Source organism: Dermacentor albipictus, chromosome 3, assembly GCF_038994185.2.
Source record: "Dermacentor albipictus isolate Rhodes 1998 colony chromosome 3, USDA_Dalb.pri_finalv2, whole genome shotgun sequence".
NCBI classification, from domain to species: Eukaryota; Metazoa; Arthropoda; class Arachnida; order Ixodida; family Ixodidae; genus Dermacentor; species Dermacentor albipictus.
Window position 1 is genome coordinate 104297784 of NC_091823.1, and position 26961 is coordinate 104324744.

A 26961-nucleotide genomic window follows, 5' to 3' on the forward strand; every position below is an offset into this window, starting at 1 on the left:
TGCGACAAAAAATGCTGACACAGCTTCAGACAGAGTTAAAAGGACGAAAAGGAGGGGAAAGTTGTGAGGGCATGGTAAAATTTGTTTGCCAATAACTCCTTTCATACAAGGTGCATTCAAAAACCTTTTGTTGGCAAAGGTGTGCAAGGAGATGCTGTTTAATACCAGAGACATTCCATACCTTTCATTGAAAGTGCTTCAGTAAGCTTATATCTAGAAGAATACTAAAAAAAACCAAGCCCATGAAGATTTGATCTACAAAACCAGCACTGCCATACCTTTACTACAGCCACCGTGTTGAACAATGGATGGCATAACTTAACCATTTTGCCAAGGTGAAAAAACAGCAAGTGTGCGCATCAACAGAGAAAAACCTGTTGGATTAAGAAGTTGATGCATGAGTGTTTAAGAATGCAAACAGAACTTAAAAAAAGGGCACCCACTCACATCTTGTAAAAACCAAGCGACAAGGTAGCCAAAGATGATTGCATCATTGGACTCCCGGTCATGCCATGGGACGCCGATGCTGCACGTATTCCACAGGTCGCGCTTCCACTCGTCGAGTTTCCAGGCGGCTGAACCAATGTCGAAAAGAATGACTTGAGGGTAGCCATCGATGAGCCACCTTCCATAGACAACCTATGTGCAGAGAAAAATGAAAAGACTCAAGTCACGAATGCATGCAGGTGATTAAGTAATAACCATGTGTGTGTTTGATCGTCCACTCATTAAAATTCTTGCACAATGCTGCAACTGTGAATGGGAACAATTGATGTCTCTAAGCAAAGCAGCATGAAACCTGCCGGATTCACTGATATTGTTCACTCTGAGGCCAGTACTTTAAAGCTGGCTTCATAGCAGTGACCATGTGCATGCAGTGAAACTGTCTAATTGGTCCAGTTTTTGTACAAGAACCTGCTAATTGCAAGAAAGATATTGCTAAAAAAATTAAGTTTGCTGGGTGTGCTGTCCTGCAGAAGGCTGGATTCTGCATCATAAGTGACCTTTTAATGGGTCCCCGAAACAGTTTGAACAAATTTTGTAGACGCATAGGGTACAGCTACAGAAAAACATTTACACCACAATTTGTGTGAAGCGTCTCATATTAAGAGAGCTATGGCTGATTACAAGTTACCCTCCTCCTTAGCCATGAGCCATGCTTTTTCTCCTCGACTCGTTCGACAAGTGATCAGGGTTAAGCACTGCCTTCACTGGCCCTGCATCCATGATGGGACGTCGTGTCGTCTACTTCTCGTTGTCTTGGACCCAGCTCACGAAGCCTCTCCAACCTCTCTGCCAGCCTCCTGGCAGTCGATCCCAAGCAAGGGCTACCGAAATGGCGCGCATTGCCAGCATTGTGTCGCAGCGCCGAGCGTGTCCAGTATTCCAGTAACAACAGGCAAACTGGACGTTTCGACGGATGGGTAGAGGCGTAAACTAAAGCCTTTTCATACTGCTACTGCTGTAATGAAGGAGCTTTAGCGTAGACATACGTGAACAACCTGATCAGTCTAAAGCCTCTCAATGTTCAAAAGCAGCGTCATCCTTTGAACTTTTTCGCCACTGCATGGGCTCTTTATTTCTAGTGGTTCACAGCACCCTCAGCCTACTTTTCTCTGGTTACGCTTTAGCTAGGGTGCACTGCGTCGCTCGGCCTGCTCAGACATATTCTAATACACTCCAAATACTGCCGCTCTGGCCGTTCTGTCAGCAGCGATGACAGCAGGGAGTAGAAGCACTGGAAAGTCCAGTGTTATATGCGAAAAAATTGCGAGAAAGTGCATGGAAGGCGCCGTTGTAAGGTGTGCGGAATGTGAATGATTGCACTATTTTTTGGTGAATGGGTCCACTTGCTGCTCACAGCCACTGCCGAAGCACACATGCCAAAGCCGTTCGAGGCACAGTTTCAGTCAATTTTCCACGTTTGGCGCAATTGACGTAGGAGTCCCACCCCTGCATGTAGTGAAATTTTGCATGCTGGCTTTCCGCTGCACATAGTTGGCTGTAATGGCTGTTGTGCATGAAAATCAACCAGGATATGGCTACAGTTATTTCTAACTTAAAAGAAAGGGCTCCTCACCAGGCCCCACCAAAAATTAGGCTGTTCTTGTACAACCACTGTACATAATGTATCATTACATTTTGATGGAAATGAAAAGACCATGATTTATAGTAATAGAATGAAGTATGCTATTTGCAGTTCAAGTCAGAATTATAATTTAAAAACTGCACAGAAAGTAGTGAAAAATGGTATATTGTGCAACTTTGTAGTAAAACCTCCATACTAAAGCAGGATACTGACCATGTTACCAAAAATTACTGTATTCAAGTTGGCTGTTAGTGTGCCATATATGTATTGTTTGAAACTGCAGCATTTATATTATATAGATGGTTGTACTTTATTCTATGCATATTACAATCTAACAGAAAGTCAACGCTAGCAAGTAGCACTGCCTATGCAGCAACAAGTAAAGCTGCAGACTGCAGAAGCATGGTGAGCTGTGGTGTTCCTCATAGCATGGCGATGGCTCATGAGTGCTTTCGTCCTTGTGCGAGTTTGCGAGGGAGTACCTCAAGTTCACTGGCCCCCTTGTGCGATACAAAATGCCATCACATGAAGATCACCTTACAAAACAAAGTAATTTTGCACAGCCAGGGACGCAGTTGTCTGCTTCCCCAATTCCAGTGTAGAATTGTTATCTCAATCACCTATCACAATTTCCAGCACGCTTCCAGGGAACGACTTCATAAATGCGATTGAGACTGCAGACAGAAACATTCTGATAAAGAATGTTCCACAACATTTTCTGCGTTACCACTGCAGGATTGGACATGTGCACCGACTAATAAGCTTTCCATTGCACACAAGAAAAGAACGGGTATTATAGAAAGTGATTGTTGGTCCCTTCAAGAAAGAAAGCTTGGCTAGTTGGAACTCGATATCGGAGACATTCGTACTGTTTGCTAATGGAAATATTTTGTGCACTACAAGTTGTAAAGTGCTGCCCAGGAAGCATTCTACCACAACAACTAAAATGAAAGTTATAGCGGAGATAAAGAAGCAAATAAAATGTTGCAAGGTGATGGCGTGAGGAGCCATGCTAGTCATTCAGTGCCAGATGCTCTCTCCCATGCTGCAACCACTCGCAAGTGACATTTCTCTCCTGCCTCCTTTCATAGCATGAATGTACAAGGGCCTACATAACCTTTGCGCTTTACCTGTTTTCTCCTTTTTCTTTTAGCACAGTGAATTTTCAGTGGCAATTTTGTGCACCTTGCATTCATAGGGAATCCCCGAGCTGTTTCACATTGTTGCGGGTGGTACGTGTGATGCAGACATGAGAACTCTGATGCAGTCTCTGCAGGCGAGAAGAAGGGCTTCCTTGGAAAGAGCTGTGTGCGTGCTTTCGTTTGAATCTTCAGCTGTTCGGTGCACATTGGTGTGATGCTCTGCAGAAACAATTGTCGCGTGAACTATGCGGCGACAATGCCTGCTCCCAGTGCCCTAACCTGAGGAGGGGCCTTTAAGCTGAAAGAACGGAGTGTCTCAGGCAAAGCTGAAAGTAATACAACTGCGCAAACGTAATGCAACTATGTAACAGATTCAGATTCAGATTTATTGGTTCCAAAAACAAGAAGTAATTACATGACAAATATACAAGGTGATACAGGAGATGGGACTTGTATGTACTCTGGAAAAAAAGAAAGTAAAAAATACAGCAACATTACAAGAATAACTAATGAGCACCATCACTACTGCAATGCATGCTGTCTAATGAGACAGCAAAGCATTGCTTCTGGGAGAGGTGCATATGCAGAAGCGGCTGGCTGTGCTTGCGCAGGTGAGGCCAAGCAGGTATGCACCATGGTAGCAAATTGGGCTGCCGTATGACTGTACTCTAACCAATACTGTGTAGCATAGGGCCCTATAATGTAAAACTATTCCAATATGTTTTTATTCCAATCTCCTGACATCAAATTTACGTAACCGCCGACACAAGCATAGGGTGGTGACCCACAGAGTTGCCTGAACAGTGCAATCAAACGATCTCCTCTTTTATAGGACGCCTCTTTTGTTTCCTTTGAAAATGAATAACATGGCTTACATTGAGCGGTTTTATCGAACTGGCTGACAAGAGGCAAGGAGCACGCTCAAGTGGAGAGGGTTTGACGGGGCCAAGCCTGCGCACTGAAAAAAAGATTACCTGATGGAGAGGGAAGTGCCGGCGTCTGTGATTGGTCCGCTTTCCCTTACTTAGCTTGCGGTGGTTTGTCTAAAATCGCGGCAACGTGCAACGGATAGTTAGAAATTCCGCGAAAACGGATCCTTAGCAAAGAAAAGTTGGCGGAGCGATGTCATATACGTGCCAAAAGGGCTCAATGCCATTATGCAGCCACGCAAGAAGTTTGGTTATGCACAAATAAACCCATGCTCTCCGGTACGTGCGAGTAGCCAGTGCCTGAGGCAGCAGCCATCTCTTATTCCTTTTGGAACGTAGCAGCTTCCGGCTATTCAGAAAAAAATCTAGTTTTGTTCGGCATATCAATGCATCTTTAACACGTATACATCACTTTGATGCAATGAGTTTTTGCAGTTTTGTGACTTCGAGTGACAGACAGGTGAAGTGGGTGCAGCCTGAAACCTGACCAATAGCAGAGGGTTAATGACAAAAAGGCGTTGACTCAGAAATAATCTTTTTGTTCGGTCGAATATGCATAATCATTGTGTACATGTCATATCAGATTGGGAGCTATTGCAGTTTTTGTGGTGTCGCATGACAGACAGGTGAACTGGGGGTGGTCCAAAAAAAGCTTTTGACCAATCGCCAATCGTGGAGGGTAATTGCAGAATTGGAATAGAAAAGTTTGGAATAGCTTCATGTTATAGCACCTATGGAGTTGCTATGCAATACCTATGAATGTGTAGGTGTTCTGCAGTTGAATAGTACCGCCAACTTTCTCTTTATTATGCTTGGGATTCATTGCAGAGCTGTGTATCCTCCTGCACGTGAGCATTGTGTTGCCTTCACAATACTTCTCAAATGCATTGTGAAGCTCACAATGCATTTCTTTGCAAAGTTTGGGAATTAATATCTCAAAACTCGTGCCATCCTCAGAAGTCGTTGCAAGTGGATCCACCTTGGAAACTCCGCTGCTAGAATTTGTAAATTGCAATATGGTCCACAATGTAATTAGTTAATAAGTTCATTAGTGACTTTTTGTTAATTAGACAATTATTTATTTCAATTCTTTGTGCAAGTAGTGCCTGCCGCTTCTAGTAGCCCACTGCATGAACTAGAATTGTGCTAACTGCCACAGGTAACCTTTAAGAATTTTTGGAAGTGTTCGCTGAAGCACCCTGTATACGGTGAGGCGCTTTCTCGCACATGTGATCACTAACAGAAACACACAAAAACTAACATCCGTTCCAATGCCACATTTGTGTTGTGACCAGTTCTATGCTGGACACAAGTGTCCTATTTATTTGTCCCATGCCAATTTCAGAGAGTGACTCACCTTGATGCCTTGTTCTCTTAGGGCCTTGATGCTGTTCCAAAAGACATTGTAAGGAGGTTCCAGGACCTCGACCTCAGTGCGAACCAGGCTCTCATTCAAGGGGCCCAAGAGACAGAACTGGTCTCCCAGTTCTTCCACGCTCACCTCAGCCTTGGAACGGATCACTGTGTAAATGCCTCCAACTGCACAGAGATGATAGCCACTTTCTGATCATTCTACCTACTTCGCCTGTGCAATTACTTTGAAAGGACTGTTATAGCTAACATGGCTGAGTGCATACAGTGTGGTTCACATTATTAGCTTAAGGGCAGATATAAGCACCACATCCTCCAAGAAAATTTTTTCCGTGTAGGTACAACTGGCACACATTAGTTTGCTTCTTGGCTCAGTAAAACTGATACCTGATGTCCCATTGGCTGTCTTCAAACATGATGTCACGTAAATTTGTGGAATCACAGGCTGATCTTTTGTTTTGCTGACCCTTCAGCTTTTATGTGCGTTTGCAAGGAAAAAACAAGTGCAGCTGCTGTGTAGGCACTTCAGGTAAGTGCATATACTTCATAGATGCACTTGATGTCCAGGGAACAAGAAGCCGTTACCATGAAACTACAACAGAAAAAAAAACACATTGCTGAAGCCAAAGCAGATGCTTCATGCAGATAATGCATGAATACCACTAATCGTAGAGGACTAGCCTTAACTACATATTAAAACAAGTAAGAATGCTGTCAAAGCAGTTACTTAAGGCAGGATGGCGTAAGGAAACAAAGTTTAGCTCTGTTTACTTTTGAGATGGAAAGCTGTGCCCACACTCTTTCTAGATGAATGTAACAGATGCAATAAACATGTCAAAAAGATGCACTTTACACAGATTGAAAGTGGAGCTCTTGTGAAACAATTGTTTATTTATGCTACAGTAATAATCAAATTAAATTGCAAATTTACAGTATTTGAATAGCATTATGGAAACTGTGCTTCTTATACCACTGCAAAGAGAAATATCAGTGTCAGACGGGAGAAAAAGAAAAAAAAAAAGGACATATTGTGCCCTGCAAGGAGGTAACTCAATATTAAGAAAAAGCCTGGAGAGTTATTTTGAAGCCCCTATGAGAAAAGCTGAAAATTAATTATGATAAAAGAGAAGAATGGGCAGTTTGCTCTCTTATTTTTAAAGATGACAAATATGATGCTGTACTGATAGTATGAAATTTCTTGCAACAATTTAAACACAATATTGGAATGCTCTAATAAACAAACAAATCTTTTTAGTGCATCAATGTTATTAAACATTCTCGCATGGATGCCCAGGAAACTGGCAAATGCATGGTGATCTGGAGGTTGGATGAGCAAACAGTAATGTGCAAAGTCTGAGAAGCTATTGACCTTACAAACACTGGTGCAAGTTGCCTTGAATTTATTTCTGCGAATACAAGCATGGCAGCAAAGCCATGTGTCAGGTGCGCAAGGTACTTGAATACATAATGACCATCTTAGGAATAGCATCAATATTTCAGACAAGGTTTGGTATACTCATTCCAAATATTTTGCAGTTCTTCTGTTGCTGCTTTTTTTTATAAGACAGTGAAATAAAACCATCTTCAGCATCACTTGATGACTGAATTCGGCTTCGATAATGTCTGTACAGTTGGATCGGATAGTGCGTATTGATGCTGGGCAGTGTTTCCACAATAGCAGGCTTTATCAAGTTTTTATCATTGTGTGGATGTTTGTTAGCCTTTCTGTCAGTGATGCCCGCCATACATACCGCTGTGCAGGTTTAGATATTTGGAACTGAAACGCCATATTGAGGATGACTTGGTTGCTAAAGTTCGCAACCAAACATTCTTGGGTGATGTAAGCATCATAGGCACGAGCAAATCCGTAACTTAGGAGTAGCACCTAACAAAATCATGCACAGGCAGCTTGATTCTGCCACCCGAAGCTGATCGTCAGTGGCCAAGGACAGCTATTCAGGGTTCTCACTCATCATGACCTTCACCTGCTGGAGAAATCCAACTGTCTGAATGACGTCTGACCACCGGCAGCACTTAATTGTCTTTGTCAGAGATTACAATTGGCCACGAACTCTTGTCTCAGCCAGAAAACAAACCATTTTGCAAAATTCAAGAAGGTGGTGATCTCAAAGTCGGTGTGGCCATCATGCGAGGTGACTAGGTGAATGTACTGCTTCATCTCCAGCGTCAGAGTGAAAACTGATATCCTGGAATAAATGCGCTAGATAGGTGACAGAGGGGTTGGTGTGGACAATGTTAAGCGCTTAGACAGTGGACAATGTTAAGCGCTTAGATAGAATGAGAATGTTATGTCTACGGCGAGTTGAATGCATGTCCTTAAATGCCTCACGCATCCAGTAAGTTGCCCAATGTGGTGGACAGCAGCAAAATTACAACAATCTAGCAATTCTGGAAACTTGGTCACCAGCTGTATTAGTCTGCTCCTTTAGAACTTCACTGTGCAACACAGTGTCCTCAAATACCTTGCGATCCTGGTTAGTACCTTTGGGGCGGTTAAGTGCATTCTATGATGTACCATCCTTTAAATCTTTAAAGATAGCGCCAACTGATTAAAGAATCTGGCAAAACCCATTCCACAATGAATGCCGATGTTAATGCAATTAGCATTGCATCAATCTAGTGACACACCGTATTGCCACCATTCAAACGTGTCATGAAGCGCATTTGTGAGCTGGGCTCCTCTCTCGTGCTTCCCTCTGGACACACTGTGCCATCTAGCTGTGCTGCCATGAGGTATTCAGTGAGTTGCCTGAGCATGTATGAAGCAGGTGCGATTCCACCCAGCAATGGAGACATACAAACCATTTTGCAAAATTCAAGAAGGTGGTGATCTCAAAGTCGGTGTGGCCATCATGCGAGGTGACTAGGTGAATGTACTGCTTCATCTCCAGCGTCAGAGTGAAAACTGATATCCTGGAATAAATGCGCTAGATAGGTGACAGAGGGGTTGGTGTGGACAATGTTAAGCGCTTAGACAGTGGACAATGTTAAGCGCTTAGATAGAATGAGAATGTTATGTCTACGGCGAGTTGAATGCATGTCCTTAAATGCATTCAACTCGCTCAAAAATGCATTCATTGGAAAGGATTTTTGTTTCGTCATTTAAGAGTGGCTTGCACCCAGCAACCCAAGTTGCAGTAAATAAGCTTCAGAAGAACTTCACATTGGTCTAGTTGGTATTTACTGCATATCATATTGACCGCAAATAAGACGGGGACAGAGGGAGAAAACACATAAACAGCACGGGCGGTATTCTTTCAACTTTTATTCACAGCAGCCCGTGGGCATATATAGACAAAAAGAACATGCGCAGATCGCAGCAAACAAGAATACACATCAGCTTAGCGTGGCAACCAATTATAAAAAAAATCTATTTCCGATTGAAACAACCTAATGGAGGTATTGCTAACACAGTCTTGGCCTTTCTTTTTTATGTGATAAGCCTCCATCAGTTCACGTGCAGTCTGGTCATGGCTTCTCCCCAGAATCTTTATCTCCTCAAAAAGAGGTGCACAGCGACAGGCATTGCTGTGCGCAGGTAAGTGCGCCAATTCATCTTTCGTTAACTTTTGTCCATGTTCCCTGGCTCGATCATTTAGGCACCGTCCAGTCTGCCCTATGTAGGACTTGCCACACGCCAGGGTGATTTCGTACACAACTCCTACATTGCATTTTGAATACGGCTTGGTGTGGTTCTTACCACAACCTTGCCTTCCTTTAGGATCACGGGAGGTGCGGGGGCAGAGCCGCGCCAGCTTAAAAGGGGCTGTTTATGTGTTTTCTCCCTCTGTCCCCGTCTTATTTGCAGTCAATATGATACGCAGTAAATAAGGTTCGTTGACGAGCGCCATATACCCGATGGCACGTACCCAGTGACCCATGTGGGTACAATGGTTTATTTAAAACCTGGTTCCCTCAGTACAGCAACTTGATGCTCTGCCCATTGGACCATGAACTAACAAGCAAGCCAAGTTGGTGGGAAAATGGTTAGAGGTGTAGATAGATAGGTAGATATCAAAAAGCGCGCAACATATCTGAAGAGTTCTAGTCACATTTATAGACACCACCACAGCAGAAATGCACAGTGTTCAGAACGCCATAGGACATTGTCCTGGCATTATGGTTTAATTGCCATGCTGCTGATAAACACACACAGCTAATCTACAAGTGTCTAGTTGCATGTGCAGACAGGATAAGTTGCCTTGCGCAGCAACATTGCTCACAAAAAAACCTTGCCTATTACATTAAGGCAAGGAAGAACAGTGGCACACTTTGTGAGCACCTACTGAAATATAAGTAGTATCTCCACTTGCATGACTGCTGATAAGAAATCTTGCCTATTACATTAAGGCAAGGAAGAACAGTGGCACACTTTGTGAGCACCTACCGAAATATAAATAGTATCTCCCATTGCATCACTGCTGATATGAAAGTGTAGATAATGAACTATGTGTGTGTATGCAGGGTGTTTCAGCTAACCTGGGCCAAGTATTAAAAAATTAAACGTAGGTACTAGGCCTGTCAAATTGCCACATCATTCTTCTGGGCCATAAGGAGCACATCATTTTTTTTTTCAATCTGCCAAGCTGGGTAATTAATGAAGTTTGCTCAATTAACTCTAGCAAGATATCTTCAGTACAAGAACTGTAGTGTTTGTTCTGAAATATCAGATTATTTCATCTATGATAAGATAACTGCCCTGTTTAATTTTTTTCCGGCCTTTCCTTAAAATGCACAAGCTTTAAAGAATACCATGTGAATGCCGGCTAATGTGCCATGCTTTTAGTGCCGTCAAACGTAAGTTGAACGAATTAGGAAAGGCTGCTTCGTGCACAGAGATAGATTGAACAGGTTGTTGGTGACTGCGATAGACCGAAGGCAGCATGGTTTTCATCTCCGTCTTTCATCGCACTGTCAGCCTTGCCCCCTCCATTGCATTTCTGCCTCCAGGTCCCATATAGCATTCACATGTGGCAGCCGCTTTTTCACTGAAGAATTTTTCTTTAAACAGCACACCCCTTTTTATGACTTAACTTCTATTGCAGTCACCGACAGCCTGTTCAATCCATCTCTGTGCGCAGAGCAGCCTTTGCTAATTTGTTCAACTTATATTTGAGGGCACTAAAAGCGCAACGCATTTGCCGGCAGTCATGTGGTATTTTTATAATTTCGCGCACTTTAAAGAAATGCTGGAAAAAAATTAAAGAGGGCAGTAATCTCAGCATAGATGAAATAATCTGATGTTTCAGAACAAGCGCTACAACTTTTGTATTGAAGATCTTCCACTAGAGTTAATATTTAAATAGTTAATTAAGCAAATTTTGTTAATTACTCAGCTCAGATATCATGACGTGCCCCATATGACTCATAATACTGCGGCAATGCAAATCTACATACATAGCACCTATGTTTCCTTTTTCAATACTTGACCCAAATTAGCTAAAGCACCCTGTGTGTGGATACACATACCACACACACACTGTGGGATTCGCTTTAAGGTTTCTTACATGCACAAGAGGATGCTAGCGTAGTGGCCCAGTCAGTTCGCGAGTAGGACCTGCTGTCAACAGCTACAAAGAGCATTATAACTGTCACAATTAAGTGTGTCATCCGCACCACTCAATCTACGCGGCACGTCCTGTTACCAGTATGCACGCATACAAGAGTTCATGTGCTCATTTCGAGATGTCGCTACCATGGAGGATGACCCAGTTTCACGCATGCTGTCACAGTACGCATTTTACAATGCGTTTCTCACAGATGCGATTTCCGCTATTGTGAACTTGACATTGCTGTTTCACATGCAATGAACACGGCAGCTGCGATTTTTGCGCTTGCAAGCACCTAGCGGAGGACTGAATTATTCTGATAGTCACTTTGCTTCAGTGAAAGTAAAACAACTTTTCGTGACCGATGTTTGTGTTTGAATGCATTACTTTATCAAAACAAGAAATTGAGGAACCATTCCACTCTATGAAGGTGGATGACCAACAAAGCTGTAGCACATCACACTGGGTTAGACAAGGGTACATGTATTTGTTTTGATCATTTGGTAATGAAAGTGATGATAGCTTTGCAATTACTGCAATATACACTGACTGGTTTGGTTACAACCTTAGACAAAATCTTGGCTAAAGTTAAAGCTATACACAACCGTTGAGTGACTTGGGTTGGTGTGGCACTTCAAACCAAACTCTTCTAGCACAAACCGAGTTAACCATTTCTTGTCTGGTTTTTAATTGTCCACATTGAAGTCTCCAATGATGATCACAGGGTAGTCTCATCACGTCTAACCCATGCAAAGTGCGTGGTCATGAACTTCTCGATATGACACTTGCATGGGTGTGACTGGAGATATATACACAGTGGATGTCACAATTCAGTCTCATTTGTACCGCACGGACACCCCCACAGCTGGCGGCATTGTCCTCTTGCGAGTCAAGGGTATATGGTTGTACATATATTTTGTACTTTGCATACATGGCAATGCCTCCTGCTCGTGAGTCTATGCGTGCTGTTCACAAACGATCCCAGTATACCCATCGACTTGAAACAATGCACCTTAATTTATTTATTTCTTGTTAGGGGCGGAGTGCTTGAAGCCTGCTTCACATCTCAAGGATGGGCCCACATTTTTGCCCACGGACACGACAAATGCATTGGGGGGTAGATGTACTACACAGCTTCGCCGTAAAATTAAATAGGTAGGCCACGATGACATGTCCGTCATCAAATGTGATTGGTTCTCCGTCCTTTCCGCATGTGCGTTTTCGCCGAGAAGTTCAGCAGCACTCCGAACATAGAAAACATCGCACGCGCGCGAAGAGTCTGACGGCCCATTTGCCGCAACTGCGAAAACGCAGTCAAATTCGCACCATTTGAAACGGGCTCCGAGCCACATAACGTAATCGACGACCTTTGGAGCGACTGGACGACCTTCAAGACAGTTTTTGGCAGCAGTGACAGCTAGGGAGTGGGCGTGCCCATTGCATGTCCGGCGTTTCTTCAAAACAAATACAAGCCGCCAGTGCATTGCCCTGCGGACCCCACCGGCACGCAGTCACTTGAAGCGCGGCACACGCAAATGATCGGACCACGCGAGTACGCATGGCCTGAAAGTGTACGTTTGCCGCGCGCTTATCATTCGAGATCGCGGGGAATACCCTTCGTTGCTGCCGCCGAGACACCGACCTTGGGGTTGACAACCGCGTGAGCCCGACACCTGACGCAATGGCGAAGATTTTCGCAGAAGCTTGCGCATGATTAGTTGGCGCAGTTAACCTCAGTACAGTTGACAGGTAAAAGAAACGAGCTATTACGTAAACCCGCTGCATTACGGCGCGCCTCGCGCTACGTACGCCGCGCTAAACCACAGCCTTTGCTTTGTGTACGTGCAATTAATAACAAGCCGGCCGTGCCCCTTGCGCCCCTAAAAAATGTGGACTGGCCAGCCGGCGGTGGGCTCACCTTTATTGACGACTTCCCACGCTATTTCGAATACCCATCGGTTCTCGGCCTCGGCACTGGCGCCTCGGTCGAGCACGAGGTCTTCGGTGCCTTCTAGCCGGTAGAATCGGCGAGAGATGCGGGAAGCCATCGCGAAGATGCTTTTTGAAGGCTCCCCCGGCTCCCCGCTGTGACCTTCCCACTTGCGAGTGACCGGCGCGGCGGCTCCCGCTGCTGCTGATGCTGCTGAACGCACGAAGAAAAGAGGAAAGGATGGCCGGCCCGCCCACTCGTCCCATCGCACCGGTGGTGCGGTGGGCTCGTTTCAGTTTTGTTTTCAACGGGGTGCGCTTTCCTCACCTGTAAACTCTCTGAAAAACGAACCTTGAAATACACCGTACAACCTAGTGCAAGGGATTTAGACCTGCTATTTTTAATAAAATAAAGCGAGCATACTGATAAAAAAGTACGAACATTCGCGCGGGCTTGCGCGTGTAGGTGAGTGCCCTCTGTTCCTTTGATCGTAAACTTTGTGACTCTGCGCGTTTTTGACTACTTGTACAATGGCAAATTCATGCTCAGATTTACTTTACATTTTATGTTAGATTCGGGCGACGTGCCATCGTATATAGGAGCTGGGAAATGTGCGCGATGAAGTTGGCTTGATCAGCGTCGGCATGCTAGCAACTGTTGTGAGCACATGGAAAACGTTGGCACATGGCGAGCGTTGGGCGCATTTGAGCGTGTATCTGCACGTCGGAAACTGCGCCGATTGCACGAAGTCGGCGCGCGTGCATCGGCGCGCGCTTTTTTCGCACCGCGGAATAATTGAACCTGGCGAAGCGAGTCTGCGGCTGACTTACGCGGATTTCTTTGTCATAGTTACACTTTTGGGCTACCTAATGCATTGAAAAGCGACGAGCCGAGCGAGAACCGACCTTCTCCCCTGCTTTGTTTACACTTGGAGTACCGTGACTTGGAGTTTGCCTCTCTTCGTCAAGGTGTGTAAAAGCGGAAAGGACGTGCTTGCCACTAATTAGTTGCTTTAATTGAAGCCTCAGTCGCACAATTCTGCACATATGCGCACAGTTGAGGGTTAAGTTTTAAGCGTCAAAAATGTTGATATCTTAGACATCCTCGTAACCTACCTTTTCTGCCGAGTTCCTTGAAAAATGTGCTTGAACAGCTGATGGGGTTTCTAGTGACTGTGAGTAATGTAGCCAACGGTACTTTGCATTCGGCGCCTGCACCAGAAAATGCGCCTCTCTTTTTTTCTTCCTTGTCGCATTATGTGAGAACTACATGCTGGCAACGGTATCTGCAATGTAGTTCAACAATTAAAATAACTACCTGTTGTAAAAGCAGCCCTATGGTAAATGCATACATTTCATTGCGTTGACCGCACGCGCGAAATTTTGGAGGGTAACTTATAGGAAGATTTGTTTTGTCGACACACGATATTTAGCAAAGTTCGTAGTACATATTTGGTTTCAGATTGATCTCCTTCGTCGGACTCTACCAATAAGAGAAAAAAAAAAGCTACTTTTACCTCTCTCTCAAGTACGTGCTGGCCGGCACGTACAAAAAAAAAAGCATTAATTTCATTTGCTTCGTGTCTTCATGAAGTCTGTATGCGGAGAATCCACTGCAGTGATGTCCAGTGGCTCAGAGCTGTCATTCTGCATGTCCTTTATTAATACGCATCCTCACTGCGCCTTTTTTGTTTGTCTAATAAAGGGCTGAATAGCGGAACAAAACCTGGCAGGCATGCTGAGACATGGCCGGCAAGTTAATGCGGTATTCCTATCTTTTGACGAAGTGTCCTGATAGCAGCGCTGCCGACATGGCAGGCTTGACTTCTGGCATCTGTGGAGTGTCCTATGGGCGCTACAACTACATCATGAAACAACTGCATGGTAAGGCAGCCTTCATAGGCACGTTCAATATGCACAGATTTTCTGTATCATTTTTTTTTCAACGCTTGAATGTGGTGATGCTGCATCATAAACATCTGGAGCGTTTTGTATTAGTGGATATGGTGTTGTGCTGCATGATATGGGTTCGATTCCAGTCGCGGTAGCCACATTCTGATAGGGCCAGAATGCAATGACATTTTTGTACCGTAGGGGCTGGTTACAAGAACCTCAGGTGGTAAAAATTAATCCGGAGCCCTCCTCTACAGCATCCCTCATATCCCATTCTGCAGTTTTGGGACGTTACGTTTTGCAGTTTGATATAATTAAAAAAAAATTCCCACAGAACCCTCTCTCGATGAATGTTGACATTAATGCGATTAGCATTGAAGCAATGTAGTTACACACTCCTCTACGTGGTGCCCAAAACCTGATGTCTATGACATATTTCTGACTCCCACAATTGCACCTGGCACATTTAACCAGGAAGGAGCTGCTGCCGGCAGGCAGCGACACAAGTCTGTGCCAGGGCCGGCTTTTCAGACGCCATTTTTCCCATAGGTGAAAGCAGTTTCTCATTTTTGTCTTGAAAATACAGGCGACTAATCGTGCGAAGTGTTACTCTAAACGAAGTTGACGGCAAATTCCGATTGTTCTGCAAAATTTGAGCAAGAACAGTGCAGTGGTGAGCGCACAATCTTTTTTTGAACACGCGCAGCCAAATATTCAGGACCCTGTATGCCAAGCAACATTAAAGTTTGGTTTCTGAATAAAGGTAACCATCGTATGCCTTCATTTTTATTACACTGCTTCTAGTGAAGCTTGTTTTTGATTTCAGGTATGCAAAGGTACTCTCTGGCACTCCCAAAAAGCTTCATGCAAAGGCGGGCCATGGCAACAATGCTTAGCACTAGTGACATTGCTCCTGTGACTGTGTCAAAGATCAAGAAGGTCCTCAAGGACAATTCGGTTGGATTTGAAGAGGGATACATCTGCCTAAAGATTACATGCCCCATCTGTCGGCATGATCCTTCTTGCACTGAGGTTCAGAAGAGCTTGCCTCCAACAGCTTTTATAAATATCAGAACAGGTATAGTATGGCCCACATGTACAGGCAACCTGCTGATGCGTTGCTTGCAGTAATACTTGCACCACATTGTATTTACTGCATGCCTAATGTTTGTCTTTCGCATTTTACATTGTTAGGCGTTTTGGGCTCTTGCGGTAGTTGGTTTGTTTGGTGTCCATCCATAGAAATGCAAGAGCAGAGCAACAGAAAACATTCCTAACTAGTGGCAGTGGGTATCAGACCCACGCCGCACGGACCAGGTGTAACTGAGTGTCCAATATGCTAACCACTATGCCATTCTGATATCTTGCTAAAGAGTCAGCTGGAAAAGCAGAATGCTAAATATGGCCTGTGTTTGTAGATAGCCTGCAATAATTTTGGTCACAAACTTTTTATTCTAAGTGTACTCAAGGCAAGGAAAATGCCCAACCACTGAGAGTACCGTAAAGCTGCAAAGGAACACTTATGCAAAGATATATGCTGTGCAAACTAATGCAGCATACAGATAAATACACAGGACAAGCTTTTAGCTTGTGTACATGCCTGTGTGACATGTTTATTTGCACAATGAATTTATTTTCTGTAGATGCACCAATTAGCCAAACAAAATACTAATAAATGAACCATTTCCATTGGGTGTCAATTTTCATGTTCATGCATATTTTTATTTGTTAATGTATTCACTGGGTACCTGAATTAAATGTTGCTTTATTTCTACATTGTTCCACTTAGGCCTCTTCACATGCTATAACTGCCACGTAGTGACCAGCTGGCGGAACCTTCAAGACTGCTTTGCAATTGAGAAAACCACAGAGCTCAGGTTAGTAGCTGTCGCAAACAACTTTGTTGTGCTTGCTTAAAGGCCCTCACATGAGGTCCGGGCTTTGCAAACAGACAAACATTATGTGTAGATGGCATAGTGTTGATTGTGTGCGCAAAATATTATACCAGTGTATGCTGGTAAAGAAAGCCAAAAATTTGGAGTGCTTGTTGGAGTGGCCGCTCTCTCTGCCGGCAGAGATGATGTTGAAAGCAGATGGCATGTCTTTGTCAAACGCTTAGTGCTTGCAGTGTGCAAATATAGTCAGCAGCAGCATAAACAATGCCCAGATTCCTGTAAAGCTTGGTGCACTAAATACTGCCTATGGATATGTTCCAAACAGCAGAAGGAAGCCAAAAAAGAAAATAAACACATGAGAGAACGAAGTGGGGATTGTTGCATCAGTGTCATGTGGGCTCTCAGCTCCAATGTAGGAGAAGGCAGGAGAGCAATGCCACCTACGAGCTTTTGCTGTGGGGAGAGCGCTCACCTCCTAACACCATGACGTCGTAATATTCCATTTGCTTCAGTCTCGACTACTACCAAACCATTTACAAAAATTCTAGCAGTAGAATGGCCCTTGGATGGTGCTTTATAACTTCTCTAATGTAACCGAAATTTCCAGTACGACCTAGTAAGAGGCCCTTCAAGTTCAGTTGTAGCACAACTGAAACCTTGGTGAACATGACTAAACTGCAGCACATATAATAGCTACAGGCATAGGGAGCAGTAGCATATGCAGTGTTGGGCTACTTGGTGCATGGCTGTCGAGGCTAGTGGCGAAAAAGGTACGAAAGGAAAAAAGAAACGGACAGAAAGAGCATTGTGCAGGTAGCAGCATTTGCTTATTTCTCTTTGCTCGTGTATGTAGTCGTGCATGCACTGCAGTTTAATGATAAGTTATGTTGTACTTCACAGAAAGGTCCACAAATAAAAAGACCCTAATGGCAGTTTAGCTGTGCAGCTCAGCAGTGCTGCTCTCAAACAAGCTGTGCATTAAATCTAAACTAGGTCCATGCATGGTTGTATGATTGAAAAGATATGACAGGGTGTCTGTTTTAGTGTGTCCATTGTGTGCAAAGATGTTCGCCTTCGACATTGTAAGCAGTTTTGAGACAAGCGACGATGTCTAACACGCTCAGGGGTTCCAGTGCCCCGATGCTATTATTAGAGGACACACAGCATTCATAATTGATGATGTCATGGGATCCCATTCGTGCCATTGTATGCTCAATGTATACACCACCAATGGATGATGCCATTTCAGTGGTGCATCCAGTGGCGTAGCTAGGTCATCTGGCACCCGGGGCCCATAGGTCTTCTGTCACCCCCCTCCCCGGGTGTAGCCGGCGGAAAGAGGGGGTGTCTTCAGACGTATATGACACCCCCCTCCCCCTCACAGGCCCCTTGCACCCGGGGCCCACGGCCCCCCGGCCCCCCCTGTTGCTACGCCACTGGGTGCATCTCTAATTTTTGGACACAGACACCAGAAAGAGAAACGGGACCAACTGCTAGCTATGCAGTTGAACACACTTATATTGATTTTGGTTTTAACAATATGTATTGTATGTAACAATGAGCTGCTGATGCATCATCAACTTTTGTATGTATTGTATGGTAAGATAAACCACTTACTGCAATGCTCCCATGCTGTGTTATTGGTTAAAACAATTAAATCTGGCTACTGGGCTTGCGTACTGCGATCCGTGTCGCCACATCTGCCTTTCTGCTGCACACACCGCACGCCTCTCTCTCGTCTTCATTCCACCCTCTTGCTGAGGTCGGAGGGGTGGAAGGAAAAAGTGGCACAAAGGCGGGTGTAGCAAAGCTGCTTGAGATTTTTTTATAAATTTTTTCCTGGATTTCATTGTGGAGGTGCCCAGTAACCAGATTTAATAGTTATAGTAGCTAATAATGTGATGTGAGAACATTATAGTAAGTGGATTATGTTACCATAGATTGTACACAGAAGTTCACACTGCAGCAGCTGCTCATTTTTGCATACGAGTATTAAAACCAGTAATGCTAAAAGTGGATTTGACTGTACTTTTTTGTCTAGTTAAGACGTCTGAATGTTTCTCCCCTCTGCTTTTTTTTTTAGTGTGTGTGCAGCCAAGTTATAACAATTATTGTAACAGTGGGACTTTTTTTTGCACTTGAATATTGTTATTAGTGGGTTAAACTGCACACATTGCTCTATGGGAATTAAATGGAACCAGCATTTCAGAACGCAAGAGTCTATAAAATGTAACAAACCGAAATGTATAAATGAGGTAACACAATCATAAAGTTTATCACAGGAGAAAATTAGATAGCTGGCAGAGTTGGCACTGTTTCATTTTCTTTAGTGTGAGTGGCCAGCAAAACATGCACATAAAACTAGTGTTTTGTTTTTCTGTCTTTGTTGATCTTTTCCACATCACAGAGTGACGCCACATCAGGACAACTGAGCAAACATTTCTGTTACAACGTGATAATAATGAGCTATAGCATAATACACACAAGACAAGGACAGAAGATGATCAAAGACACATTTGCTAGTCTTTTTGACATGAAAGTAAATTCTGCTTTAGGGTGTTACGAATGTATGGCAGTGTCACAGCCAGCCATAAATTGAGCCCGATTAGCATACTGCTATAGCATAGCTGTTTGTGACTAGGATTGCACGCATTTTTCGTGTCCGTCAACAAATTTGTGGGAGCAAAAACTATCATAATCGGCAATGGCTTGCTGACACCCCTCAGTATAACCGCATGAACACGCTCGTGCCACTGCTCGCGCATTCATCGTAGTTGTCTTCTTCCACGGCTGTTTCCGATACCGTTGATCATTCTGTCCCTCCTTCTGCGAAGGCACTGACGGCACTAGCCCACTGCCAGTTGGTGCGGTGATTTTGGTCTCAAATTCTTTGCCTCAATATATTGCAAAATGAAAACACTAATGTATATAATGAATGTATAACATGAATGAACGTGCATGTATAAAAATAAATCTGTTTGCATACCTTTCATCACGATGACCATCGATCAAGACAATCATTGTGTTTGTGCCTTTGTTCAAAATTCTCTGTCACCTCTTGGTCGTGTGCTACACAGCTTCACTGGTCATCCACCTTTACAGAGCGAAATGTCTGGTGATTTTTTGTTTCAAGGCTAGTGCAGGAACTGTAATGCAGTCGAACCCATTTATAACATTCCCGGGTATAACAATTTATCGGTTATAATGACCAAATTTCACTGCATTTACGATTTCCCGACTCGCCTAATGAAACTGCGCCCAGATGTAACGAATGTTTTCAACAGCGCCATACTGTTACAAAGAACATTTCAAGCCCGACTGCGGTAAAAGGAGGTAGCATGTGAAGTTCCAAAGCATGGAATTGCGACGAAACTGGGCGCACAGCGGCATGCTCCCTGCTCCAGTCCAACAGTGATGAACATACAATCACCGAGAAGAGTGAGCACCGTGTGTGGACTTCAGAAGCCGTGAGAAAAGTTACTCGCTTTCAACAATGCTAGGGTAACCATGCTTTCAAGGCATGTCTACAGCATGCTTCAGGGTCAGGCAGGACGGTGGCTGTGGCCTCCACAATAGCATGTGCCGATACTATCATCGTGATGGCGTTTTGCCTTTTGAACTTCATACTTCTTCAAGTGGCATGGAAAGCGCGTAAGTTCGCGCTTCTTGGCGCATGTGTGGTTGATGCTGCAGCCGTAACAGCAAGGCCTTTGCAAAATGCCGGCATGCTGTAGCAGTTTCCGCATCCAGCCAACTAAAACACTTCGCTATCATATTCAAAATCCACTTTTGTTCTCCTGATAGCAAAATATATAACATAAGACAAGGACAAGCTCTGAAAGCAAAAATGGCAGCTGTGCTCATAGTTTCGAAATAACAGGTGATTGGAACTGTCCGGGCACCATTTTGAAAGAGCTATAATACGGCATTTTGTTCTTTAGATCACATTTTTAAGAGAAATGTTTAGCTAGATGTGGTAAAGGGCCAGGAACAAGAAGTAAAATACAAAAATACAATTTTCGAGCATAAGTGGTGTAACTGCCACCGCTAGCTTCAGTATTGTTAATTTTTGCTTGTTTTGAAGGGCAAGTCCACATATAACAAACTGATATAACAACCACTTTTTCACGAAACTATCAAGTTCATTATAAACGGGTTTGATTGTATGCCAAAGAAAATTCAAACAGAAATAGCATGATGAGCTCTAACTGGGGCAGGAGATGGGGAGAACTAGTGTTTGTAAAGTCAAGCTTGCATTCTGTGCTAAAAATTGCTGTCTCCTCATTGTGCTCTGCCCAGGGAACAGCTAGCAGCTGACTGTCACGCCTTTCCTAATAAGCAGGAAGTGATGGAGGTGCAATCGCTCTACGAGTCCTCCACACGGCTAGCGGACGCTGAATCCTCGTTGCTAAAGCAGATAATAAGCAGGTTTGGTTTGCAGGTACGTTCTCTCAAGTATTGTTCGCTGTCACCATACCTACTCAGCTGTGTCTACTTGCTTAGACCTGCTTAAGCTGCAGTTATGGGATAAAGCGTACTTGCCAACTTACCGAACTAGTGATGTCGGCTATGGGGCCTTGCTTTTATGGCAATAGCTGTTATGGGATCTTGGCTCGCTTGCGTCTATGCAACATTGTCAGTGTCTGCTGAAATACACACGTGGATCTGCAGTGGTGACGTAGTGCATACTGGAGAACTGTTGGGGAACAGTCGGAGCACATCATTTATGACAGATAGGAAAAAGTTACTGCCCAGCATAAGAGGAAGGCAGCAGGAGGCCTGTCTGCATTGATGTGCCTTCAAATACCTGAGATTGCAAGGAAGTTGCATGTTCCTTGTGCTGGCCTCAGGCAGCTGACATTGACCCATCTGGCTGCCTTATACAATGGCTCTCTGCATGCATATACAGAGACAGATCCATCACTTTATGCGCCTCGATGGTGGCCTTGATGATACTAGAACTATAGGCACCTTTTGTCAATTCAAATTGGACTACAGGTCATCTTCAACAGCTGCTAAACTTGCAGCTGTTGCTTGCACAAAACCCAGCATTACGATTCAACAAACACACGACAAACAGAAAAAAAAAAGGCTCATGGCCAGCTATCTGTCCTATGCGTACTGTCTGTCCTACAGATAACAGACCCTAGTCATCTCCACTTTTTCCTACTTACTACTACTACTACTACTACTAGAATATCAGTCTAATAAACAGCTGCATTTTCATTATTGTAGAGGATACACCCGGTGACCATGAGGGCAATGGATGTTCGGCTGTCTGAAGACAAGTCCAGTATTCTGTTCCCCATTTATGGACCAGCAAAAAGACTGGTAGCACTGAAGTCTGTTGAGCTGGCAGACGGCCACGAAGCTTCAAGTGTTTTTCCAAGGTAATGACCTGGTAGCTTCGTACATTCAATGTTGGAAAAAAGTGTCTGGCTTTTGTTGCTACCATCATTTGAGAGAAGACTTATTCATTATTGTGACTTAATCATTATTACTAAATATTTCCTTGCACTAGTGTGCAGTTATTGACTTCACTTCTAGCACTTACATTGCTGTGAGCCTTCTCCAAATTAATTGCTGCTGTCACAGTAAGAGCTGGAGACTTAGTTTCTGTGAAATGCTAGAAGGTTGTGTGGTACAAGCCATATCAAGCGTGACGTGCATGTCATGCATTATACCAGTTTCGTTTAGTTGCATGAGACCGTTTTTCTCTCTGAACTGTCTTGGGTGCCATGTGTGCCCCCTTTCCCGCTTTCCCCATCAGGCCGTCGGTCGTGGGCCTGTTTGGCTGGCACAGGATTAAGAGGGGCCACCAGGAGCTGATCCTGACCGCATCTGAGAAAGACGCCTTGGCTGTTGTGCAGGAGACCAACCTGCCGGTGGCATCTCTGCTATCAGGAACTTCAAACCTGCCTTTAGAGGTTTGTTATGAGCCTGCACTGCTGTTTTGTTTTGTATCATTGTAGTGACCACCATGTTGATGGCACCTGAGGCCCTGTTTTCAACCAGTAATTTTTAGTTAGTTGCACTGGAACTAATAGTCAGTTACAGCCGCACCAGAGGAATAGACACAAGAAAAGTATCATGTGGGTGGGTGCACTTTTTGTGTGTTAAATTATAGAAATGATAAAAATAATTGCACAATGGTAAACTTGTCTAAACTCAGCTTCACCACAGGTTTTTAAAGGTTATCTTCGCCGCAATACAAACATGTTATGCGGCAAAGCATACATATGTTACGAAGGTGGTTTTGGTTTCATGTCCGCCTGCTCCATGCAGGCAATTTTTGGCCCAATTTTCGTTTAATGTCTAGCATTATTTGGGGCAGTAGATCCAAGAAATGTGGGCCAACCCCGGAGATAGTGCAGTACCGGGCTGACTGTGGGCTTGTATTGAACTCTTTCTTAATACAGGGGAAGAATGCGCAGTTAAAGCCCATTGCGTGTGTGCTTCGCAGTGACTGGCAGGTGTGATAATGCCTCATTGTCCATGCAAACACAATGCATGTTGGTGCAAAACAGTCTGCGCGTCAGTCCAACACCCTTTATGGACGACTATGTGACTACCACAAGACAAGGAGTCATTGATCACGTATGCGTATGTGGCATCCACAACATGAAAACACTAAAGTATGTGTCATATGTGAGCACCTGTAGACCCGTACTCAGTATACTGGGACTGAACACATACAACAAAAAATACGAGGAAAAAGCACATGATGCACACAAGAGGGAAAGAGAAGACTACATGTATGGAATGTTAAATACAAGAGTGCATGAGTGTATATTATATAAATTGTCTTTAATTCCAAAAACATAAGCAATTATTACTCTTCCCACAACACATGTACAAAATAGCCACAACAGCAGCAGAAGCGAGTCAAAGCAGCATGTAATGCTACACATATCTTAGATAAGGGTGGTATTTAAAAACAGGCATGCGTTAGAATCTGGTGAATACCGTAATCGAACATTGTGAGCTACGGTTATTGCTTGAAAATCTTCCGATGACCAAAAGTAGGCGTTTTCGATGAGAGATGATGTGTGCTCAATGCATACACTGTCCCCTAAGCTCTGCCAAGACAGGCACTGCCACTAATGGCGTTGCTATTAGGTTCACCATAACGGTCACGTCACTTTACCAGCCGTCAATCAGTGATGAGCCACCTTTACGAACATATTAGCGGCAAGCATCCTACAACTGCTTGTGGCCCCCGTTACTACATCGGCCAGTGGTGGATTTTCGTCACAGCCACACTGCCTTGGCCATGAGGCCTAAAGGGGGGGGGGGGAGGAGGGGGTAGTTAGCGAGCGATACGCATAATTGTCGTGACCCTCCCCATTTAAAATGCTTTGACAGGTGGCAAATCACGCTGAACCTGACAATGAAATGGTGCGGATGGTGCCTGCTTTTTACCGTCAGCATTGGCTACACATGGAGCGGTGATTGTGTCACGTGATGCACGATCCTTTCATCTGTCGCACACATTGGCCTTATGATAACCCAACTGCCATAAAAGTAGTTTAGCCCTTCGGTATTTTAAAAACTAGAAGGAAAAGCTTTGTGGGCAATAAATAAAAGATTGCCACGAAGCACAGGTCCACTATTAAACTGAGAACCTCGTTGCTATTCAGTACAACAGAATGTCACTAATACCCCTGTCACAGGACAAATCTGATGTCATTTCCAACGAATGATGTTTGTTGAAGTTAATGTCATTGTTGTCATGCGCTGTCACACAGCAAAAACTAATGTCATTTGAAAATGATGACAATGACTACTGTACAGAAAAAAGAGGCAAGAATAACGTCAAACCCACTTTTGTCCAATAATCATTTTCCAATAAGCTGAATTCCACTGGAATATGTGATCCTCCCTTTCACACTGTGCTTTTGGATCACTAACGTGTCGACGCTGCCAACCAAGTTGAGTCAAGCCAAGTAGATCAGGCAAACAACATGGCGGAAAGCACGACAAGCGTGTCCATTATCTCTGCTGAAGAGGAATGAGAACGGCAGTTGTATGGCATCGCCGCTCTGATGTGCATGCAGGCGCGTAATATCCACGTCGTCGGTGCGTGCCATAGCAAAACATGTACATGCATTCACGTCAAGTCAATTGAAGTCGCCGCAGTCGATGCTCCAGTGCGAACAAACACGACTGCCACAGCCAAAGCCAGATATGTCTGTCTAATCACAGGATAGAGAGTAGCTTTCTGTAATTAAGCACTGTGATGCACTTACGCATCATTAAAGTAATAATTAGGTAATAAAATCGACTGAACAAGTGTTATTTTTTTTGTTAAACAACAAAAAAGCACGTACTTGCAAGGCTTACCGGTAGGCTCCTGGTGTCGAGCATACACATTCGCTTCCAAAACAAACGCCTATGAGTTTGGCAAACTAATTCATTTGGAAATGTCATTTTCAACTAATGTCATTACACATTACCATGTGATAGCAAACAAATCGCATTATGAGCGAATGTCATTCCTTGTAAATAACATTAGATTTGCTGTGTGACAGGGGTATGATTCATTGGTTTCAGAGGTAGAAAAACAACACTTGATTCTATTCAACAGAAATTCTATTGATGAAGCAAAAATATTTTCTAGACCTTCATATACTGAAAATAGAAGCAATACTGAGACACGCATCGTTCACATGCATTTCACATGCTGTTGATAAATGACTGCCGAAGGGGCCCCCGAAGTCTGCAGTTTTTTTGTTTTGTTTTTCCAGGGTCAAAAAAGCATTCAAAGCAATTTGAAGCGAGGTGAACATACAACATACTGTTCATTCTCTAGGCATAGACTATCCATACCATTAGAAATAATCATTAGTTGGCTACCACCTTTTCTTTAAAAAAATATTATGTCCTTTGGCCTGTGTACATATTTAATATCTTGTGTCTGTGCGTTTAGCTCACAGTGTATTATTTAGTTTATTTATTAGTTACCTGCATCGCCCCGTAGGGCATTACAGCAGGGAGGTTACAAACTTGAATCAGTATATCAACAAATTAGTTCAACGCGTGGTAAAAAGCATCATTTTCTGTAATATATACAATGGTCGATGGCAAACTGTTCCAATCTCGAACAGTTCTAACAAAAAAAGAATAACGGAAGACGTCACCCCTACAAGAAATTTCCCTGACCTTCAAACAGTGGTCAAGTCGCCTAGATATATAGTGTGGTGCCTGGATATATTTATCGCGGATTATGCCTGTTTTAGAATAATAAATATAGTGGGAAAATTTTAATCTAATATGCCTTCTACGATCCTTCAGCTCTTGCCATTTAAGTTTAAGTTTGCTTTCTGTCATACTAAGCTGCCGGCTATAATTACCAAGAACAAATCTAACTGCCCTATTCTGGATTTTTTCTAATTTGTTTATAAGCTCAGATGTGTGTGGGTCCCAACAAACACATCCATATTCAAGTATTGAACGTACATGACTAAAGTACAACTGCGTCTTCAAGTTACTCGGTAAATGACTAAAATTGCGCCGCAAGAATCCCAAAACTGATGCTGCCTTATTTCCAATATAGTTAACATGCTTGTTCCATCGTAAATCAGAACTAAAAAACACACCTAGATATTTAGGTAAATTCCTTGCTTACTTTTAGAGTTGAATCATGAATTCTATACCTATAGGGATGATTAGCTCGTTTTCTTGTAAAGGTGACGTGAACAGTCTTATTTATATTTAATGACATATCCCAATGCACACACCAGTCTGCGATAGTGTTTAGGTCAACTTGCAGGATTTGTGAATCGGAAATGGCATCTACGACTCTATAAACAACACAATCATCAGCAAACATCCTGAATGAAGACTGTATACCAGCTGAAATATCATTAATATACAACAAAAACAATAGTGGCCCCCCCAAAAAATACTTAAGTGAAAAGAATATGGATGAGGTAGCTGCCGCTGGTGCCTCCAATGCACTTTTCCTCCTATTGTCAGGATTTGCAGAAATAAAGCGACAGTATAAATTAAAAGCCGTGCGTGTCCATGCCAACAATGATGCAGCAAGCTTTTAGCCACAATAAAATTTTAACTGAAAAGGTAAAGCCAGCTCAAAAGAAACCTCAAATGTTGTAGGTAACAGAACTGTGATAATTACACTTA

The 26961-nt window shown here is 43.5% G+C and overlaps 3 protein-coding genes across 4 annotated transcripts in view; 2 read left to right on the forward strand and 1 right to left on the reverse strand.

Moving 5' to 3' along the window:
- The window catches only part of LOC139057526 (hsp70-binding protein 1-like), a 48841-nt gene extending 43166 nt beyond the window's left edge, over positions 1 to 5675 (forward strand). Inside the window, exon 6 of the mRNA XM_070535903.1 lies at positions 5539 to 5675. Within this exon, the coding sequence (XP_070392004.1) occupies positions 5539 to 5569 (31 nt within the window). The 3' untranslated portion in view covers positions 5570 to 5675. The remainder of the gene's footprint in view (positions 1 to 5538) is intronic.
- The window catches only part of LOC139057522 (glycogen [starch] synthase-like), a 34523-nt gene extending 21219 nt beyond the window's left edge, over positions 1 to 13304 (reverse strand). Inside the window, exons 1-3 of the mRNA XM_070535899.1 lie at positions 13020 to 13304; positions 5518 to 5699; positions 448 to 639 (exon numbers count right to left, since the gene is read on the reverse strand). Of these exons, the coding sequence (XP_070392000.1) occupies positions 448 to 639; positions 5518 to 5699; positions 13020 to 13149 (504 nt within the window). The 5' untranslated portion in view covers positions 13150 to 13304. The remainder of the gene's footprint in view (positions 1 to 447; positions 640 to 5517; positions 5700 to 13019) is intronic.
- Positions 13305 to 13523: 219 nt separating this feature from the next.
- Positions 13524 to 26961, forward strand: part of LOC139057523 (twinkle mtDNA helicase-like) — a 28305-nt gene continuing 14867 nt past the window's right edge. Inside the window, exons 1-7 of one of the 2 annotated variants that reach the window (XM_070535900.1) lie at positions 13525 to 13999; positions 14736 to 14914; positions 15750 to 16001; positions 16713 to 16800; positions 21118 to 21259; positions 22054 to 22208; positions 22589 to 22745. In XM_070535900.1, coding sequence (XP_070392001.1) covers positions 14776 to 14914; positions 15750 to 16001; positions 16713 to 16800; positions 21118 to 21259; positions 22054 to 22208; positions 22589 to 22745 — 933 coding nt within the window. In that variant the 5' untranslated portion in view covers positions 13525 to 13999; positions 14736 to 14775. Of the gene's footprint in view, positions 14000 to 14735; positions 14915 to 15749; positions 16002 to 16712; positions 16801 to 21117; positions 21260 to 22053; positions 22209 to 22588; positions 22746 to 26961 lie in introns of both variants that reach the window. The other variant, XM_070535901.1, reaches the window with a different exon arrangement.